Genomic DNA, 23,309 nt, shown 5'->3' on the forward strand with positions numbered 1-23,309 from the left:
TATATAGAGAAGTCATTATTTAGTTGGTTAGTACAACTTATTTTTTGTATAACGCTCTTCCCAGAGTACAGGCACAGAGCTATGAACAAATACTCAAGTAAAATACAAGTATAGACTACACCAGGGGTGCCCACACTTTTTCGGCTTGCGATCTACTTTTAAAATGACCAGGTTGAAATCATCTACCTACATTAAAAATGCTATATATATATTATATATATATATATATATATACCGAGTATACTTTATACATAAAATGTATGTTGTCGTACCTTACATAACTGAATAACCTTTATGGCACAATAACAATTCAATATATTTATGGTCACTACAGTATTTGGATTTAATAATCGTCATGTGGGAAAAGGCTGACTCGCATAAATAAGTAGAGCCAAATAATGCAGTCTAGGAGATTTTGAATTCAGCCGAGTGAAAATGACGGCAGTCCGATTAACTGCGATTTTAGTTCCATCTCCTTTCTCTTTCTCAGATCGCTTTTTGGAAGGACAGTAGTTTTAATGAACAGTTCGAAAGTGCCTTTCCACATTTTCCTTCTTTGGAATAGCAATGATAGATTGACAGATCAGACAAACACATTTTGATTGTGACATTGTGAGAAAAAAATCCTCTTCCAATTCCACATCCAGCCCATACCCTCCCCAAATAATTTTTTTTAAAATCCCTTCTTTAGTCGATATAAATTGGAAGGCTAACTAGATCACATCCAGAGTTTTGCAGTAGCTCACGCGTTTGATCGTGCGTGCGGGATGACCAGTGTGTTAGAAGACAAGAGATCTCAAACTGGCCACCCTGTATGTTAATCAAGTGGCAAATGCAATAGGGAGGATATATGATAGACTAACTTTTAAAAAACATTTTTTTTGAATGCAACGCAATCTACTGGTCTTTTGCGATCGACGCATTGGGCACCCCTGGACTACACTAATTACAACATAGAGAATTAGTTCATATAAAGTCACAGAAAACAAACTACAAACTGATTAACATAAATGGAAACCATCAATATCAGTCCATTAATTAATTGATGAACTATGGCCAATTGACAATGGAAGAATTTCAAATTGTAAAAGAGGAAGTCAAAGACAAAGTCAGACACAGTCACAGTCCTTGACTTCCCAAAGAGTAATATTTAATGGATAAGTCAAATTCATATTTAAACTGTCGCAAACACTGATGCTTTCATTTTTCAAATGTTCCCTCCTTTTTTACACTTCACAGTTTTAAGGTTACCTTTGTGAAATCACTTTTGTTGACTGAAGCTATAATTTTCTCAGAATTTCAATAACACTGCCCTTCCTCAGTTGTTTCAAGGTGTTTATACAGTATGTGTGATCGCGCTTTGTTATTATTTATGCTGGTGCACACCGACCTTAACTACACTAATTACTTGTAACTGGAGATCCTATTTGCTCTCATAACATTGTAATATTTGTCAGATGAGCCTTCGCAAGGATTGACATAGCAGGGTTTGGCATGTCATTCTGCTGCAACAAACGGATGACTTTCCATCTGGAGCTAGTTTCTAACTTGTGTACAGTGCTGCCGGTCCATGTGACCTCTGTATTTCATTAATCATACTTGATAAGGAATAGACATTCTTACTCTTAGAAATATATACTCGCCAGGAGAATCTGACATGCTAACCCTTTTCAAAAAATAGTGTAAGGTTGTCTCAGTTTGAGTGTGTTGCCACAACCCTGAATAGGACAAAGCTTTTTTGCATGCTTTCACACATGTGCATTGGAGAATCTCCTTACAGGCTTTGTCAAGGTATGTAATAACCCACCGGAATGAGAAGGGGCATTACCGCTAACATTGTCATCTCCTGCTTTCTCCACAGTCCCAAGAAATTGCCCAGTGTGGCTAACTGACTACTGCCCTTCTTGTCCACCCTCCATAAAAGCCTTGGCTTCCCAGTATTCCCTAGTTTCTAACTTGCGTACAGTGCTGCCAGTCCATGTGACCTCTGTATTTCATTAATCAGACTTGATAAGGAATAGATGGACAGACATTCTTACAGTGAAGGCAGTGAAAACAGGGGATGAGCTGGGTTGGCTGAAAGGATGAGTTCAGCTCTCCTCAGATATCTGGTTGAATAGATGATAGGAAGCTGTGAAAGGTGAGCCCAATTTATTTTAAGAGCTGTACACATAGTCATTTGGAGGAGCTTGCAAACATGGCAAGTGAGGTTATGAAACCAACAGTGCAGCTGTAAAAGTGCACTAGTGTTTTGGTTCTCACCCCAAAGTTCTTTAGGCTCCTGAGGAAAAGCAGCCATTGATGAGCTTTTTCAGTATGTAGGTAGTGTTGACAAACCACAAAAGGCAGTTGGTGATGTGGACGACCCAGAACCTGGAGCTGCAGCTGCTGTCTGGACATGGAAGCCGTTGATGTGAACCAGGGTGTAACTGCCTTTGTTTTTTCTGATGTCATCAACAATCTCCTTTGTTTTCCTGATATTCATGGAGAGGTTGTTGTTAAGTCAGGTCTTTTTTCTCTTTTCTGTAATCACAATGCTGTTGTTCAAGCTGTTGCACTAATGCTTTGCTACAGTTATAGGTAAATAGACTGTATAGCAGTGACCCGAGGCTGCAGCTTTTTGGAACACTAATGTTGGTGAACAGGGTGGAGGTGTTACTTTTGCCAGGCCTCACTGACTGGGGACTATTTGTCAGGGAGTCAAACATCCACCCACAGATGACAGACATTCCTTACACATTCATGTTTGGTTGCATGGCGACTTAAAATTGTCTACAAGTGTGTCCTGTTTGTTTGCTTCTTTAAGCCTAATTCTGCTATGATAGGTCATGTTACCACATATCCTACCAGACGATATTAAGGAAATTAACAAATGGATTGGTGGCCTTAAATGGGCCTTAAATTGTAGAATACAGTGATCTCTCCCTATATCGGGATTCGACTTTCGCGGCTTCACTCCATCGTGGATTTTAAATGTAAGCACATCTAAATATATATCACGGATTTTTCGCTGGTTCGCGGATTTCTGCGGACAATGGGTCTTTTAATTTATGGTACATGCTTCCTCAGTTGGTTTGCCCAGTTGATTTCATATAAGGGACGCTATTGGCAGATGTCTGGGAAGCTACCCAATCAGAGCACGTATTACATATTAAATAAAACTAAATATTAAATTAAATAAATATACAATATGCTTCCTGTGCGGTGCTTCGCATACTTGAAAGCCCATACAGCACATATTGATTTTTGATTGTTTGCTTTTCTCTCTCTCACTCTCTCTGACATTCTCTGCTCCTGGCAGAGGGGGTGTGAGCAGAGGGGCTGTTCGCACACTGGCCTAGAGGATACGGACGCTCCTCTAAAAAATGCTGAAAGACTACCTTCACATTGCTGCCTTCCTTGCAGCTGCTTTGTCCGGCGGTGCTTCGCATACTTAAAAGCCCGAACAGCACCTATTCATTTTTGATCGTTTGCTTTTCTCGCTCTCTCTCTCTGACATTCTCTGCTCCTGATGCACACTCCTTTGAAGAGGAAGATATGTTTGCATTCTTTTAATTGTGAGAAGGAACTGTCATCTCTGTCTTGTCATGGAGCACAGTTTAAACTTTTTACTAAAGGGTGTTATTTCATGTCTAGAGGGCTCTAATGATGTTAAAACACGTATTTAGAAGGTCGTAAACAGGTTTTCTATGCTCTAACTGTGAAAATATTCGATTTATAAATAAAGAATCCTACTTTGCGGAAATTCATTTATCGTGGAAGAGTCTGGAACGGATTAACCGCGATAAATAAGGGTTTACTGTATACACATTTAGGGCAGAGTGGTAGCTCTGAGGCTAAGGATCTATGCTGGAATCCCGAAGTTTGCCAGTTCAAATCCCTGTCACTGCCAAAAGAGATCCTACTCTGCTGGGCCCTTGAGCAAGGCCCTTAACCTTCAATTGCTCCAGGGGCGCTGTACAATGCCTGACCCTGGGCTCTGACCCCAAGGGGTATGCAAAAACTAACAAATTCCTAATACGAGAAATTGTATCTAAGGCGAAATAAAGAACAAAAAAAAAAAATTTACTGGATTATGTTTAAGTTAAATGGATCAACATTTAACTGGATTATGTGTATACTTTGTTTTAAAGAAATAGTTGTCTCGAATACAAGTAACCAACATTACACTTAGTGGCAAACATTCAGGTTTTAGAATTCTGATGTCAGCCATTTGCTTCTCAATATGTACCTACATATCTTTAAATCAAAAGGAAACTTAACATAACTCCTTAATTTTTTTGTGCAGTTTTACTCCTGGACTACTGAAGTTTCATCAGACAAATAGAAGTTCAAAAACTCACTGAAAAACTGGAACCACTGCAGACAGAATTTTAACTCTCAGTCCTTACTGTCAATTGTGTGCTTCTTCCTCCCACATGCTAAAAAGACATGCTGCTGGTTGGTTGGCATCACACCCAACAAACAAAGGAGTAGTGTCAAAATGTTACCAGTGTCAACAAGACAATTGCTCCTTACATTATGCTTCAAGCAACACTGGGAGTAGCATCTCATTTTAAGACAGTGGGTGGAAAGCTATTCTTCAAAGTATGCAGTCCTCCTTAATTTCTTCCTGGTATGAGTTAATAAAATTCAAATATATACACCATATTAATTTCTCCAAGTTCAGGGCGTGTCTCACAGGTGCAAGGCTGATCTATATGTAGGAGAAAGAATTGGATGTAACACCATCACTAACCCAGTTTCTGCTTGCTTTAGAATGGAGGAGAACTATCTGAAGAACCAATGATATAAATTCCGCCCTGGACAACAGTTGCTTTGCCCTTTCCACTTTTGCCTCCCTACTTTAAACCACCTGACCCAGAAAGCATCTTTTTTTTTTTTCTTTCTTTCTACAGCCAACCAATAGTGGATATTAAATGGGGTCACCTTCTGATACCCTAACCCTTCTTTTTGTTTATCTGGTGTTCCTTTCACACTACCCAACCTGCATGGCAAGTACTCAACCACACATTTCATGTACTGCATTATTGCAGTTGTTGCTCTTTTGTGTAATGAGTTTGGTAATTCATTAAATCTTAACCATATAGGGTAAATAACCTGGGACCAGGCTCAGCACGATTACTGCTTTATTACATCTGAAATTTTCCAGAATTACTTCATTTAGTTAAGTATGCAAACAATTTTGCTTACATTTAATAATGTTATTAATGTACAAATACAAGCCCTGTCACACTACATTACTTTTTCAGTGATTTTCAATTATAGCCTCATTTATGTAATCTTACCTTGTCATGTACAGTCACAACTCCCCGCCTGTGAGTGCCTCTCATAGCATTCTGCAGTCAGCCACAGCAAAATTAAGTAATAGGTGCAGGCTCCTCAGTGTGCGAAAGCTAACAACCAATGAGAACTCAGTGCATACACGGGCAATAAACAGAGAAGAGCCCAATCAAATCTACAAGACCAGCAGCCTGATGAAACAATGAACACCAGGTGTCCTGGACCACACAAACAGCACAAATGTCTACCGTATATACTCACGGATAAGTTCTCCCGCAGATAAGTTGGGACTTGATTTTACAGTATAATTTCTGGTATTTTATAATGTTGGTCGTATAAGTCGAATGTGGAAAACTCACGCTAATGGTACAAGGGATTATGAGATAGTAATGCCCACCTGACAGAATAACCACGAACTATACTACCTTTATTCTATGTGGGTGCGGCAATGCACTGCTCGCTCTCTATTGTGCCTACGTGACCACACGGTAATATACCCAAACTATTCTGAAGCAACGTTTACACCGTTTTGTGTTTTTTGTATCTCACACCCTCATACACCTTTATCCTAAGAGCATCCCTTATCTACGATGGAGCATTCAATCAGAAGAAAAAATGAAGCTGGTTTGAAATTAAACGTCATTAAAGTAGCGAAAGAAACTGGTAACTGCGCATCTGCAACAAAATCCAATGCGCCTGAGAAACTGATACGAGATTGAAGGAGGCAAGATGATGTTAAAAATAAAATTATACAGGCGTATAAGTCAGTGTTTAATTTTATGATCGATTTTTCGGGTTTCAAGACCTGACTTGTACGTGAGCATATATGGTATTTGTCATCTTGTCTTTTTCATAGCATGACAAAGTATGCTCCATGTTGATTGGCTGCCAAAATGTGCTGACCTTGTGATACTTTTACTGTGCAATAGAAAATTTAAAGCTGCACTAAGATGCCACAAATGAGTTATGTACAGTACTCTGTCATCCCCTATGGTGCCAAGTCATGTAATCTGACATCCTTAAGGCAATGAGATCCAGCTACTGAAGTCATTGAATTGTGACATTGACCTAAAGTTTCCTTTAAGATTTTCACTCCTAATGAATACAGCTCATCTGGAAGAAGGCTACCATGGTGGTATGGATGAACTAAAAACTGCATCTACAGGGTTTCTGCTGTTCTAGATGAAATCTCCTCTCATTAAATAATAATGTTTCATTTACTTTATTACCTCACTAGATTTACCAAACTGGGTCAATACAGTTCTACCATATGGGAGTAGCATATATCTTGCATTACTTGAAACAAGAAAAAAAAATGACATATTGATATGAGAGCAACCTAGTTACTTTATAAGTAAAGCCATTTTGCTCCCGACCCTCAGGACAAGTACAGACCAGAATTTTGGTTAGACTCTCCTCTCTTAGACTTACCTTATTATCTTTAGAGAGAGAGGATTATAGAGAAGTGCTGTCAAACAGAAGACAAAATAATACCAGCAATTTCATATAATCTGTATGTACTTTATCATTCTATGAAAACACAGAACGTTCTGAACTAACTAAAACTAAATATGTTCCTGTGTCTTGCTGGAGAGAAAATTCAAGGACACAATTCATTTTCATTCCAATCATCTCAAAAGTTACCAACAGACAGGTCTGTTTAGACTGTACACAAATACATGCAGGTTAGGTGTGTGTGTTCGTCCTGCGATGGACTGGCGCCCTGTCCTGGGTTTGTTCATGCCTTGTGCCCTATACTAGCTTGGATAGGCTCCAGCACCCCTCGTGACTCTAAGCGGGTTAGAAAATGACGGACTGACTGATTTTTTGCATTTTACAAATGTTACATAGTTGCATTTGTTTGGTATTAGTTATTTTAATGTGTCATTTGATGATTATTTTGAGTCATCAAATATGTATACTCTTAGACAATCTGCACAATGTTCTTTGTATACCAATTAAGAACCATCCTATTTAAGATACAAATTTCGCTTTTTTTTATTATTTTGTAAATCCCCTTAATCCAAATTTCATTATGACCTTAATCATTATCAAGGTCATGGGGTGCCAGAGCCAATCCCAAAGAATTCTGGTGCAATACAGGACCCAACACTGAACAAACTGATGGCACTCTTAGGCCGGAGTTATACTTCACGCGACGCGACGCATGCTGCAGCGGACGCTCCTGCTACGCAAGCGTTGTAGTGTTCATACTTGCACACGTACTTTACGTAAATCTGGAGGAATCCACCAGGTGGCAGTGTGAGATATTATCGCGGTGAGAACATGTTCGGCTTCTCTGTGTTGTGAATTGCCTAAAACACCTATTAAATTCCGATAACACCTTACCGCAATATCTCTGAAAAGGATGTTTATTGATTAAATCCATAAATCCAGGGATATATGTGTCCATTCCAGGAAGCATTGGGCACGAGTGAGAAACAGTCCCTTGACGAGGCCTCAGCTCATCGGAAGGTGAATACAAGCACACACATACACTAGCATCATTTTAGCTGCACCAAATCCCCAAATCTGCATATCTTTGGAAGGAAACTGGAGCACAGTGTGGAATACAAGCAGGAAATACCAGCAACATAACTCCCTGCGAGACAGCAGTGCTATCGCTCCGCATCGTGACACCCCATGTGTGTAATTATTCCCCCATGTGTGTATTTATTAACAGTATTCATTATTTAAACGAAATTATGTGTAAAATGTAACATACACATTTTAATGCATTTCATCATGAAAGTGATATCAAGTATAAATCTAAAGATTCTAAATGTGCAGAGAGTTGGAATATCATACATTTAATTTGTTCTGTTTGGTGATCTATTGCTGCTTTCCGCTGCTGAAGCAAAAATGCCGACATACAGATGCATTCATGGTGCTTTTATATTCAAGCGTCGCATATTCCCGATCGTAATGACACTATACATTTTAAAAGTCTCACATACCATCTTTTGTGCCATCTATTTTTTATTGTTTTACTTTACCTGCTGTCAGGTCCAAGAAGCTCGTAGCGATTAAAAACTGGGATGACGCTTACGACCATCTGCTTTAATAATAAAGTAAACTACGAGGTTAAAGTGGACGTTTCGAGATTAAAGCCGAAATTTACACTTTAATCACAAAATACACGTTTTCACCGTGTCCTTTATTTTTTTCTCAGTGGCTCAAATATAACACTATACATTATGTTGCTGTTGTTAAGTTGCAAAAATAAAAACAAAAAAGACATATATAAATGACACGATACATTTTAAAAGTCTCACATACCATCTTTTGTGCCGTCTATTTTTTTTTTTTTTTTGCAACTTCACATCGGCTACATATAGCGCTGTATTTGAGCCATTCATCAAACAGCAAAGTGCGCACATCGATCCCCGAAGGATCTCCATAGAGGCTTGCTGTCACATGTAGATAGTAAACAGAGACTCTGACGTCACGTTCCGACTTTTAGCACACTGCGCCCCCAACTTTTGCTGGTACTGCAACTCGCGCACGCGTCGCGTTAATTTCTGAGGACCTGCTCAGAGGACGCATGAAATGAACGCTGGGAACGCGTGGCAGCCATGATGCGGCCGCGTACGCGTTCTGAGCGTGAAGTATAAATGAGCCCTAACTCTTTCACACTTGACCAATTCACAGTCATACAGTATATTTCCCACACAAGCACTCAAGTCTTCGAAATGTGTGAAGAAAACCCACCTATCTTCAGAGAAACCCACACAGAAGAGTGATGGGGACAGCATTTAAGTAAAGCCGGTCTCGTAGGCCATGCAGCCACAGCTGTAACCACTGCACCACCACTATATGAACTTTAACCATGCCGAATAAAGTGACATTTTAAGTATAGTAAATATTTATTGGTGTATTAGAACTTACTTCTGATCTCGATGCTAAAAAATGAACGTGTTGATATTTGTGCTCACATAACTAAAAACTACAAGACTGGCGATATAAGAATACCTAGAAAACAGTTTTGTGTGTTTATGGCAACATATTTCAGCATCGATTTACAGGTAGACAATGCAACATTTTGCCATGTTTTCAGATTTCATATATCCTTTTAACAAATAAAACATTTTAAGATTTAGATACAACTTTAACTGTCAACAGGGAGAAATTTTACTTTGTTTATGCTGCATCTTTACATGGCAAACACGACCCTAGAATATCTTACAAGCCCAAAGTTACATTATGACTGTTCACACACATTCCTACAACTGTGGCATAGTTGGCTAAAGAACTCACTTAACTTCACAAAGATGTAAGACTGTGCGATACGCAAATTGACACTGCAATTATTTTTGACCCAAAATGCAATTTCCAGTTTTTCTCGATATATTCCGAAAATACCTTAAAGTTTGAAAATCAGCACAGTACACACATGTATGTACACATTTTCTATAGTGTATAAAACCTTGTATATTTTAGCACAATAATAAGATGAAATATTAGCTAAGGAAACTTTTTTCGTCATACATGTGCACATGGGAGGCAGCTAAAGGGCTTGAATGGGTATCATTACGTGCCAGACCAGGGGATGGCAGTGTTCACTGATCCTTTCTCTCTTTCCTCTGCAGCCAAGCCTAAGAAATCCCGCCTGGCTCTAGAGATGTCACTTCCAGTTCCAGCCATTCTGATGTCACTTCCTGTTCCGGCCACTCTGACGTCACTTCCTCCAACTAACCTATATAACCGCCATTTTCATTTTGTCTCACAGTTCAGTTTTGGACTCCAGTCTGTAAATACCTACTTTTTTGCCAAATACTTGTTCCAAGATTACAGGGTGCCTACCCCAAACTTGTTTCTATATTTTGTGTTCTCTTTTATCTCCACATTTTTCAAAATGTAACAATTTCATGGAACAGATCAAATAACATGTTTTTGTTTTTCAAACCATTTTTGATTTATATCTCCTATACTTACTGTAAGATTCCATTGCATGTTTTGCCTGCCTTGCTGATGCCTGTGTCTGCCAGTCAGTAAACACTGCTTGCCCTCTCTCCATTCTCTTTGCTCATATCTTGTGTCATTAACAGCTTCTTGAATTCTACTTTCTCTACAGTATAGATAGGTACTTTACACATCTGGTGCTAGAGAAGAATCTGTAAGGGGCTCTTGAACCTCTGAGGAAGGTGGTGATACTCAGTGGAAATTCAGTGGAAACAGAGCAGTTTCAACTACCCTGTGAAGCTTTACTTACACTTTCCTTCCAAATAAACAATGAAGTAACAGCTACCTAATAAAATTGACACTATAAAATCGGGCATATTTTTATTTCATATATTTTATTATCCCACTACTAACTTCTATTCACAAACTAATATGGATTGTATTCAAAATGAATGCACTAAACTTTGAATATCCATTATTGTATTTTGGGAGCTCAATTTACCAGTTAAATTAAAATGCAAACAAAAAATGAAAATAAAATGGCTGGAAATGCAGTTTAGCCTATACATAAACACTGAATTGGGTGGCATGGTGGTGCAGTGGTAGCGTTGCTGTCTCGCAATAAGGAGGCCTGGGTTCACTTCCCAGGTCCTCCCCACGTGGAGTTTGCATGTTCTCCCCGTGTCTACGTGGGTTTCCTTTCACAGTCCAAAGACATGCAGGTTAGGTGCATTGGCGATCCTAAATTGGTATGTGGGTGGGTGTGTGTGCCCTGCGGTGGGCTGGCACACTGCCCGGGATTTGTTCTTGCCTTGCGCCCTGTGTTGGCTGAGATTGGCTCCAGCAGACCCCCGTGACCCTGTATTAGGATATAGCAGGTTGAATAATGGATGGATGGATGGCTAAACGTTGAATTATTCCCAGAAAAGCAAACTACAAACACTGTTGGTGATGGAGTGAAATGGGTGGATGAGGACTTGCACTGAGCAGACGTCACTTCTGGTATGATGTGAATTAGTAGTTTGTATAGCCATTTGACTAGTGATAAAGCAGTAACATGTGTAGGGCACAAGTTATGTAAGCCAAAGCATGTTTTGCAATATTATAAATCATTGCAGTTATTGTCTCCTTCCATCTGCTGCCTGTCTGCTTGCATACTACACAACGGAACAGGAATATTCAGTGGAACTTTGCTTAGCACAGACTCTTTTTGCTGCAGAGGCAGAAGAAAACTTTGCAGGTAGGTGCCACATGTGCTTGGAAGGCCCCTTCATATGTAGTACCATATTTTATATTTAGGTGTTCTACTGCTTGAACTGTTATCTTTGGTAAACCCACACCAGTTAACAAACAGCAGAGCTAACCCTACATCTTCTAAACTTTTCCTCTTCTGATGTTCTCTCCATTTGTTTCTCACATTCATCATTTTTAGGAAATACTGTATAGTCAGAGTCGACAAATTTACAAAAGCGCTGAAGGTTCTGCGTATTTTATTTGTGAGCAGAGTCGACATATTTATGCGAGTTCTAAAGGTTTTGTGTATTTTATTTAATGTTTAGAAGAAGTTGTGGAAAATAAAATAAAAAGATGCTGACCACTGCGATATTGGCTTTTACAAATTGATTTGTTTTAAATATCAAATCCAATTGAAACTTTATTATACTCTCTAGCCCTACATAGATGGATACCTTAATGGGAAGCTTGTGGTTCAGAGCCCCAAACCTTAGATACAATGCGTTTCTTTAAGCGGGACTCCCAACTGTTATTCTGTAGAATGAATAAGAACAGAATGTACAGTGTTTACCATCTGTGACTCAAACAGCCAAGACAATGTACACAATGGATAAACAATGGATAAGGCAACACACTGAGCCCTTCTGTCTTCAGAACGGCATCTTTTTTGTATCCATGAATTGAAGACTACGTATGCATGTGATCATGGAAAAGATGGTGTGGTGATTGCATCAACTTTTCAAATACTGACATGAAATTTTATATCTGAACCAAGTTTACAATCCTCAAAAATGCTATACTGGAAAATATTAAAAACACAGCATTCCTGGAGATATAATTGAACAGAAGGCTTGCTTTGTGTTTTTATTTACTAATTCTAATGGACTTCAATAGCAGGCTTAGAATCAAATTCTGGTCTGTAGTGGACTTTCCAGGTGCACCATATGCCTCTTTACCCCACCCCATAATTTACAGGCTGATAGGTTTATAGTGTCACTACTGTGCTAACCAACACGCAACATGTCACCTTTCACCTACATTAATGTTTAGGTAAGCATAACTACATTAACTTGAAATGCCTTGTCTTCATTATCTGATATATCTACTGTACCTTCCCTCGATACTCCTGTCTTCCTTACCTGAAAAAATCTCAAAACATATCAATAAACTAATTTTATTTTTTCCTGTCTATTCAAGTGCAGATACTCAGCTACACCTCTTACTTTCAATTACTTTGCATATTACTGAATATAGAACAAAATATTGTTCATTTATCTTTTTCACAAAAACAGACTGTTCCGTTTCAAAATAATAGAGAGCCCAGTGACTATCCAAATTAACACTACACACGGTCACATAACTGGATGATTTTAAAGACGACATACACAGTCATGTGAAAAAGTTTGGGAACCCCTCTTCATTCTTTGGAGGGTTGTTTATCATTGGCTAAGCTTTCAAAGTAGCAACTTCCTTTTAATATATGACATGCCTTATGGAAACAGTAGTATATTTCAGCAGTGGCATTAAGTTTATTGGATTAACAAAAAATATGCAATATGCATCATAACAAAATTAGATAGGTGCATAAATTTGGTCCTGCGGTGGGCTGGCGCCCTGCCCGGGGTTTGTTTCCTGCCTTGCACCCTGTGTTGGCTGGGATTGGCTCCAGCAGACCCCCGTGACCCTGTTGTTCAGTTATAGCGGGCTGGATAATGGACGGATGGATGGATAAATTTGGGCACCCCAACAGAGATATGACATCAATACTTAGTTTGCAAATATAACAGCCTCTAGAGAAGCCTCCCATAGCCTTTGATGAGTGTTTAGATTCTGAATGGAGGTATTGTTGACCATTCTTCCAAACAAAATCTCTCCAGTTCAGTTAAATTTGATGGCTGCCAAGCATGGACAGCCTACTTCAAATCATCCCATAGATTTTCGATGATATTCAAGTCAGGGGACTGTGACGGCCATTCCAGAACATTGTACTTCTCCCTCTGCATGAATGCCTTTGTAGATTTCGAACTGTGTTTTGGGTCATTGTCTTGTTGGAATACCCAACCCCTGTGTAAGTTCAACTTTGTGACTGATGCCTGAACATTATTCTGAAGAATTTGTTGATATTGAGTTGAATTCATCCGACCCTAGACTTTAACAAGGGCCCCAAATTTGACAGTAGGTAGCAGGTGTTTTTCTGAGAATGCTGTGTTCTTCTTCCGCCATGTAAAGCGCTGTTTGTTATGACCAAATAACTCAATTTTTGTCTCATCAGTCCAAAGAACTTTATTCCAAAATGAATCTGGCTTGTCTAAATGAGCATTTGCATACAACAAGTGACTCTGTTTGTGGCGTGAGAGCAGAAAGGGCTTCTTTCTCATCACCCTGCCATACAGATGTTCTTTGTGAAAATTGCGCTGAATTGTAGAACAATGTACAGATACACCATCTGCAGCAAGATGTTCTTGCAGGTCTTTGGAGGTGATCTGTGGGTTGTCTGTAACCATTCTCACAATCCTGCACATATGCCGCTCCTGCATTTAACTTGGCCTGCCAGACCTGCTGGGTTTAACAGCAACTGTGCTTGTGGCCTTCTATTTCCTGATTACATTCCTTACAGTTGAAACTGACAGTTTAAACCTCTTAGAGAGCTTTTTGTAGTCTTCCCCTAAAGCATGATACTGAACAATCCTGTTTTCAGATCTTTGGAGAGTTGCTTTGAGGATCCCATGCTGTCACTCTTCAGAGGAGAGTCAAAGGGAAGCACAACTTGCAATTGACCACCTTAAATACCTTTTCTCATGATTGGACACACCTGTCTATGAAGTTCAAGGCTTAACGAGCTAATCCAATTAATTTGGTGTTGCAAGTAATCAGCATTGAGCAGTGACATGCATTCAAATCAGCAAAATTACAAGGGGACCCACATTTTTGCACAGCCAGTTTTTCACATTTGATTTAATTTCATACAACTAAATACTGCTTCACTAAAAATCTTTGTTCGGAAAACATCCCAATACTCAGATGTTCCTAGACAATGAAAGACATACCACCGTTATCTTTTTTGCTGAAAGTAGATTATTATGCAGGCTAAGAGAGGTTCCCAAACTTTTTCATATGACTGTATAAACAGTGGTGTGAAAAACTATTTGCCCCCTTCCTGATTTCTTATTCTTTTGCATGTTTGTCACACAAAATGTTTCTGATCATCAAACACATTTAACCATTAGTCAAATATAACACAAGTAAACACAAAATGCAGTTTTTAAATGATGGTTTTATTATTTAGGGAGAAAAAAAATCCAAACCTACATGGCCCTGTGTGAAAAAGTAATTGCCCCCTCGTTAAAAAATAACCTAACTGTGGTGTATCACACCGGAGTTCAATTTCCGTAGCCACCCCAGGCCTGATTACTGCCACACCTGTTTCAATCAAGAAATCACTTAAATAGGAGCTGCCTGACACAGAGAAGTAGACCAAAAGCACCTCAAAAGCTAGACATCATGCCAAGATCCAAAGATATTCAGGAACAAATGAGAACAAAAGTAACTGAGATCTATCAGTCTGGTAAAGGTTATAAAGCCATTTCTAAAGCTTTGGGACTCCAGCGAACCACAGTGAGAGCCATTATCCACAAATGGCAAAAACATGGAACAGTGATGAACCTTCCCAGGAGTGGCCGGCCGACCAAAATTACCCCAAGAGCACAGAGACGACTCATCCGAGAGGTCACAAAAGACCCCAGGACAACGTCTGAAGAACTGCAGGCCTCACTTGCCTCAATTAAGGTCAGTGTTCACGACTCCACCATAAGAAAGAGACTGGGCAAAACGGCCTGCATGGCAGATTTCCAAGACGCAAACCACTGTTAAGCAAAAAGAACATTAGGGCTCGTCTCAATTTTGCTAAGAAACATCTCAATGATTGCCAAGACCTTTGGGAAAATACCTTGTGGACTGATGAGACAAAAGTTGAACTTTTTGGAATCAATCAATCAATCAATCAATCAACATTTATTTATATAGCACATATTCATACAAAAAAAATGTAGCTCAAAGTGCTTTACAAAATGAATAGAGTAATAGAAGACACAATAAAAGATAAACATAAGTCAACATTAATTAACATAGAATAAGAGTAAGGAAGGCAAATGTCCCGTTACATCTGGCGTAAAAGGAACACAGCATTTCAGAAAAAGAACATCATACCAACAGTAAAATATGGTGGTGGTAGTGTGATGGTCTGGGGTTGTTTTGCTGCTTCAGGACCTGGAAGGCTTGCTGTGATAGATGGAACCATGAATTCTACGGTCTACCAAAAAATCCTGAAGGAGAATGTCCGGCCATCTGTTCGTCAACTCAAGCTGAAGCGATCTTGGGTGCTGCAACAGGACAATGACCGAAAACACACCAGCAAATCCACCTCTGAATGGCTGAAGAAAAACAAAATGAAGACTTTCGAGTGGCCTAGTCAAAGTCCTGACCTGAATCCAATTGAGATGCTATGCCATGACCTCAAAAAGGCGGTTCATGCTAGAAAACCCTCAAATAAAGCTGAATTACAACAATTCTGCAAAGTTGAGTGGGCCAAAATTCCTCCAGAGCGCTGTAAAAGACTCATTGCAAGTTATCGCAAACGCTTGATTGCAGTTATTGCTGCTAAGGGTGGCCCAACCAGTTATTAGGTTCAGGGGGCAATTACTTTTCACACAGGGCCATGTAGGTTTGGATTTTTTTTCTTCCTAAATAATAAAAACCATCATTTAAAAACTGCATTTTGTGTTTACTTGTGTTATATTTGACTAATGGTTAAATGTGTTTGATGATCAGAAACATTTTGTGTGACAAACATGCAAAGGAATAAGAAATCAGGAAGGGCGCAAATAGTTTTTCACACCACTGTATTTATATACATCATGTGCTGACAGTGTGACATTGTAGACTTTGGATTTCAAACACTGAAGCTGTGGGTTCAAATCCTGCTACAGACACTGTGTGACCTAGAGCAGGTCACTTCACCTGCCTGTGCTCCAATTGGAAAAACACAAGAAATGGAACCAATTGTATCTACAAAGTTGTAAGCTGTCTTGGATAAAGGCAACAGCCGAATAAGTAAATAATCATAATGTGGTTAATCAGAGAGAGCTTCCTCATCTTTTAAAAGACACTTAATTTTTTACCCAATTTTTTGTGCAGTTCATAAGAATATAGACTCTCACATCTATTTTCTAAGCTTGTTAATTTATTTAGAGGATCTCAAATGTATCCTTTCTGATATACACCTGTCTAGAGAACACCTTCAAGGATCTACCCAGGTAAAGTATTCCCTACTGGGAAGAGAGGGGGCACTGCTGTTAATGTTCTCTTCCCTTTAACCTAAAGCTCTGAAGGGCCAAACATGGATATCTTGTGACTATTGCTGTGTTCTATTTATCTTGGAAGTAATATGTTGGGGCCAGCAATGATGCCACACCAAAGTTGACCACGTTTGCATAAGGTCAGGCCAGGTCAGGTTGAGGAGCGTGCACTAATAGAGCACACTGGGGCACCCACCCCATGATGAAACAGCTCGGATCCTGGTTGGCAACCCTCCTGACAGACACACAGTCCAGTCCCACCCTCTGGTGTTACGTGGACGCCCCCTTGGCCTGGTCCAGCCATTCGGGTCCTCAACAATGAGGATCCTGCGAGCCAGATCACCCACTGGGAATCGCACTAGTGTGTTATAACTGACGCTCCCTCACAATGCGGGTAATGTGTCTCATTCAGGACTCTGTGAGCAAACGTTCATTCGACACAAAGTCAAACCAGCGGTACCCAAGGATTCTCAGAAGAGACACAGTACCAAACAAGTCCAGTCTTCGTTTCAGGTCACTGGATAGTATCCATGTGTCACAACCATAATAACAAGACAGGGAGCACCAGGACTCTGAAGACTTGGACATTCGTCCTTTTGCATAGATATCAGGAGCAACACATACCTCTCTCGACCTCATGACCCCCCATGCTCTACCAATCCATCTACTGACTTCATAGGATGAGTCATCAGAGACATGAATGTCACTGCTGAGGTAAGTAAACCTCTCGACAAGGTCGACACTCTCACTGCAGACAGACACACTGTTGATGGCTGTGCCTAAGAGGTCATTAAAGGCCTGGATCTTAGTTTTTATCCAGGACACTGGCAAACCCAGGCACTTCACACTCCTCGCTCAGTCTCTCGAGAGCCCTGATCAGAGCCTCCATTGACACCGTGAAGATCATAACATCGTCAGCAAAGTTAAGATAAGTGAATCTTTCTTCACCAACAGATGCCCCACAGTCACTGGACCCCATAACCTTGCCCAACACCCAGTACATACAAGCATTGAACAGAGTAGGAGCAAAAACACACCCCTGACGAACCCCAGAATCAACTGGGAAAAATGCAGAGGTTCTGCCTCCACTCTGCACAGCACTCACAGTACCAGTGTACAGGCCGGCCATGATATCCAGCAACCTTGAGGGAATCCCACGAAGTCTCTGGATGTCCCACAAGGCAGCTTGAGTAACTGAGTCGAACACTTTACAAAAAACAACAAAGGGCTGGAAAGAAACCCTGCCGATATTTGCAATTGCACACCATGTGAACCCTCTGTGCCAGGATGCGGTCTATGGTAGACTTCTTTAGCGTAAACCCGGACTGCTCCGATCACTGGTAGGTGAGCAAATGATCACGCATCCTACTGAGGATGACCCTATCTATGACGTTACCTGGCACCAAGAGCAGTGTTATCCCCATGTAGTTGCCGCAATCCGGGCGATCACCCTTCCCTTTCCAGACAGGGGTGACAAGTCCCCTTTACAGTCAGTTGGGATTAAGCCAAAGTGAAGCAAAGATTGCTTGCAATCTTAGAAAGACAGCCTTACCACCAGCCTAGAGAAGTTCTCCCCGGATACCACAGATCCCTACAGCCTTCCCTACCCACAGCTGGTTCACCACCTGTGCAATCTCGAGATTGGATGGTTCACAGCTAATTGGAGGAGTTGTCCTGGGTATGAAATTAAACTGCATCTGGCCCTGCAAGCGGTCCTCCAACTTGCTGGGAAATCATGGGGGTTGGTGGCATGACTGGCACTCCAGCCACCATAAAAAAACTTCAAACAACCATCATAAAAAAAAACTTTACACAGTACTGAGACGACAGACTGGAATCCTTTCTGCTCTTCACGGGAAGGCTGCTCGCAATATGAAGGAGATGGGGGGGAAAAGTCATTCCTGGAGGAGTCAAAACCGTCAGACAGCCAATAGGGTCAGGCCTGTCGAACTGGTGTGGTGCTGAGGCATTGGCCACTGCATGGCAGCACTCGGTTCCCAATTTGAGGCGGCCCATCCAGGTAGGTGTGTGGAACGTCTTGTCTCTCTGGCAAGATGACATTCACGTAAAATATTCAGAAAACTAATATGGACGTGCCCAGCAAGACATTTTTTGTACTTGCTCCGTCGGAATAAATATCCGTTTATAACAACACATTATGTGGTATTTTGCATATTCAAACACCATTGCAACAAGTCCACAGGCAGACGTTGAACAGTACTGGGTGTATGACTGATTTAATGAGACAAAAATAGACAGAAGTGCTAATAAATACTACAGCATTCAATAAAGTTTGTGGTGAACGTCACCATTTTGGACATCATGATCTGAAGTCAGACAAACTTGAACTTGACAGACCGGCCACTAGGCTCCTAGTTCGAATTCAACTTAAGGGGGAGTTTCAAATCAAACTTCCGACTAGGAACTCAGAAATTCCAACATCCACTTTGAAATGGAGTTCAGCATATGCCCCCAGCTCTGGAAGTCCTGCACCTTCCAAGCCAACTGATGTAAGTTCAGTGGCAGCATAGAAGAGGGCTCACACCTAAGGCCCCATTGACGCCAAAGACAAGAAGTTCATGATAAGATTAAAAAAGGCCATTGTAGCATATTTCTCTTTTGTGTTAAGAACTTTACATTAAGAATTGAAAGAGGATTTCTGGTCTGGTACTCCAAACTTTTCCACCCAGGTACGAGTTATTGTGTGACACTGTATACAAGAAGGCTCAGAGTCGCCTCTAGGTCCTGAGAAGGTTGGTCATTTAGTGTGTGCAAGCCACTCTTTCATGTTTTCTACATGACTTACATGTCTGTAGTGGCCAGTGTATTTTCCTTTGTGGTACTGTGCTGGGAAAATGGCATTAGTGAAGATAATAATAGTAGACTAAATAACCAGATTTAAAATGTTTAGTTTGATCTTTGGAGTCAGGCTGGACTGACTGGGTGAAGTAGACATGGACAATGACTCTCACCCCTGTATGAGGTCTTGACTAAACAAAGAAGCACATTTAGTAACGGCTTGAGGTAACTGCATTGCTCAAGGGAGCACTATGTAAAGTTCTTCTACCCTCAGTTAAGGATGTCTTGTTCCCTTTTTGCTGACTGGTATTGAGCTGGTCTAGCAGACATGTTAACAGACAATGATGCTACATGAAATATACTGTGCCAATGACCGACATTCTGCTCTGTGACAAAGTACTGTATGTTCAATTCTAAAATAATAACTTGGTAAATACCTACACTTTGTTGATTTACTTACAGATAATTCTTGTTATATGTTGTCAGGCATGCACATTGGAGGACCTCTTCACGGGCTCAATCGAGGTATATGATAACCTGCCAGGGCAATCTCCCCGAAGCACCAAGAAACTGCCCAGTGAGGGCACTTAGCCCGTCCTTCCAGTGAACACACTATAAAGACGCCTGGCTGCCCAGAAGAAGGCATCGTTCTCACCTGAGAGTGAACTAGTACATGGAGCTCCTAAGAATGATTCCTGTTTTCCTCTTGAAGTCAAAGAGCTTGTTTTGTTGTTCTGTGCCAAAGTGACGTTTTTTTTTCTTTATAGCCTTAACGCACATTTTGTGTTGGATTCTCTTTATTAAACGGGACGACCCGGTTGGTACCCCAACTTTTCAACGTTGCACTTCCTGTCATTCCTGTACTCAGCCGCAAAGTGTACTTGTACCTTGTTAGCATACCCCTTACACCCTGGGGGTATTTTTTCAGCAATCTACATCTGGAGGGAGTACCCCCAAAATAAAGCCTTATTATTCAAAAAATAAAGGCAGGAGAGTTCATTTTTCACTGTCCTTCTGCATCGGTTTCCGGCCTATAACTTGTGTTTGCTCGGTCAGTTGTGGTGGGGGTTCATCATATTGGTTGGCATCTTTAGATTGATGCATAACGCTTGGTTATATTTTATACAGAACAATCACTACATTTTTTCTGACAATTTCTGAAACATGACACTCATAATTTCATGCCAGATTACGAAAAGTCAACCGTAAAAATTGTAACAATTACTAAGAGTGTAATGTTGACACCTGTTCCTTGCAAACAAAGTATTGTTTGTGTTGGTGTGTGGCATACTTTACCTGTATGATATAGCAAGCGTTTTTTTTTTTAAACGATGGCTCCGCCTGGTACCGAGCCATTCATGGTGTATGGTTACAATCATTCTTGCTATATATGTATTTGTGCTCTTTTTGTCTGCTGCTGTAACCCTGCAATTTTCTTCAGAATTAATAAAGTTCCATCTATCTAGCTTTCCCAACAACTTTTCCCTTATAAATGACAGTAATATCCGAGTGCACTGACTTTATCTGAAAACTGGAAAACGTGTGTACATATGCCTGTCAAATTCCTGACTTCCTGTCCGTCTGATTCTGCTTTGATGAGCTCCAGCTTCCTGCAATACTCAGTTGGGCTAAGGGTTGTCAGAATGTGAAAGGTTAGATACAGAAACATCTACCTACCGGTACTCAGGTTTTTATATTATTAAAGATTATATTTATAAAGCTTAAGATTCTGTTATTAACATTTAAGACCATTCATAACCTTCTGACCTTCTTCATGTTGCCATTCCCTCCTGTAACCTTAGATCCTCTTCCTCTATCCATTTGACTGTCCCTCTCGCTCGTCTAACCACCATGGGGAGCAGAACATTCAGCCATTCTGCTCCCAAGCTCTGGAATTCATTACCTGCCGAGCTAAGAAATATCAAATCATATTCTTCCTTCAAATGTGAACTTAAAACGCATCTGTTTAAAATGGCTTTTTCTTAATGATTACTTTGGTTATGTTTGGTTTTAAATATTTTCTGATGTTTTTAGTTGTTTATAATTGTGTCTTTTATTTATTTATTTATTGTTTGTTCGGTGTCCTTCAGTTTTCAGAAAGGCGCCTTGTATAAATAAAATGTATTATTATTATTAATACTTCTGCTAGGGCAAATCAATTAAAATTAAAGCAAAAGCAGCAGAAACTGGACACTAATTAAGATAGGAGGAGGAGGTTAGGAGCACGCACTGATACAGTGCATTGCAGCATCTACCACAGGACAAACCAACTCAGGATCCAGATTAGGACCCAAGTGCAGCCATGCAACGGGTGATACCTCAGCACCACACTGTTTTGGGGTTAGAATGAAAACCTGCTACCACAGAAGCACTCCAAGACCAGAGCTGGAGGCCTCTGTACCAGGGCATAGCGGAATAAAGATAGCTTTGCAGAATGCTATAAAACATACCAGTTAGTTGTGAAACAATAGATATTCATTGATATTTGTCATTAATATATTTGAAATCAACTTTATAATTATCCTATACTATCTATAAAAAAATAATTTACTGTCTAGAGGTAATGAATATGAAATTGAATTATTGGTTAAAGGTCAGCACACCAACAACAGACATAAACCTGGTTCAGGTTTCTGGCTTGGGCTTTAGGCTAAGGCTGGCTACTCTAATACAACAATATGGGATAGCTGCACAGTACATTAAGAAATTTACACGCCATATAGATGATACCCGAAATCATATTAAACTACCAGGTAATTCTTAAAATACTGCAAACCATATATACCACAATCCATGTGCCAGCTTAGAAACCACACAGACAATCGTTTTGGGAAGCAGGCTGTGTGGACACTGCATTTGTAAAATGTATAACGGTCTAAAGGTGCCACCTGTCAATGTCAGTGCACACTCGTGCCTCCTGCGAAAATGGATCACCGTAGAGGTAGATTTTAGCATTTGCTTAAAGTTTGCAATGCTTTAAAACTAAGGACATCTTAGATACAGTAGAATGCAGAAAAATCAGCAAGACCAAGTTACCTGCGCCCACGATCAACGTCTTCGCCCCACAAGAGCTCAAACAGTGTAGGATTGCCCGGGACTTAATATTGAAATTAAGAAAGGCCGCCACACAGCCCAGCTTGGCGAGTCCAAACCAGACGCAGATGAAGTCGGGCTCGTTGCTCATCAGGAGGGCTATCGTGTCCCCTTTGTTCAATCTGCCTTCGGAAAGCAGCACCTGGGCCACCTTATTGCTGCGTCGCTCCACGTCCCCGTAGCTGTGCACCTCTCCCTCATAGATGATGAAGGGCTTGTCAGGCTGCGTGCGAGCTCTCCGGACAAACACATCGAGCACGCTGACAACTCTGCCTCTTTGCTTGAACAGTTGGATTTTCACTCCGTACTTGATGACGCTGGTGAAGTAGAGCAGATCCTTCCAAAAGTACGGAAAATACGACTTTTGGATGAAGTGCAAGGCCAACAAGCCAGCTAGCAACACCGAAAGCGCTGCCAACAACATTGCTTCGGTATGCCAGAAAGGGTGCCAAACAAGAAGGAAAGACGAGAAATTTCCAGGAGGGACGCACAAAAGTCCACGGCCGACATGTGTCAAGAAGCAATCGACTTGATGTCTGAAACCAACAGCCGCTTGGAACTGCCCAACTTCACATCACGTGAGGAAGCGAGCTAGACCAGGGGGCGTTGTCCCTGAACTTCGAGATCGCGAAACGCGCGCCTCTG

General features: G+C 40.6%; 1 protein-coding gene across 1 annotated transcript in view; it reads right to left on the reverse strand.

Moving 5' to 3' along the window:
- slc27a6 (solute carrier family 27 member 6) overlaps window positions 1-23,270 on the reverse strand; it is an 89,130-nt gene extending 65,860 nt beyond the window's left edge. Inside the window, exon 1 of the mRNA XM_039759485.1 lies at window positions 22,608-23,270. Within this exon, the coding sequence (XP_039615419.1) occupies window positions 22,608-23,088 (481 nt within the window). The 5' untranslated portion in view covers window positions 23,089-23,270. The remainder of the gene's footprint in view (window positions 1-22,607) is intronic.
- Between the last annotated feature and the right edge of the window lie 39 nt (window positions 23,271-23,309).

The sequence above is a fragment of the Polypterus senegalus genome, chromosome 7 (genome assembly GCF_016835505.1).
Source record: "Polypterus senegalus isolate Bchr_013 chromosome 7, ASM1683550v1, whole genome shotgun sequence".
NCBI lineage: Eukaryota > Metazoa > Chordata > Cladistia > Polypteriformes > Polypteridae > Polypterus > Polypterus senegalus.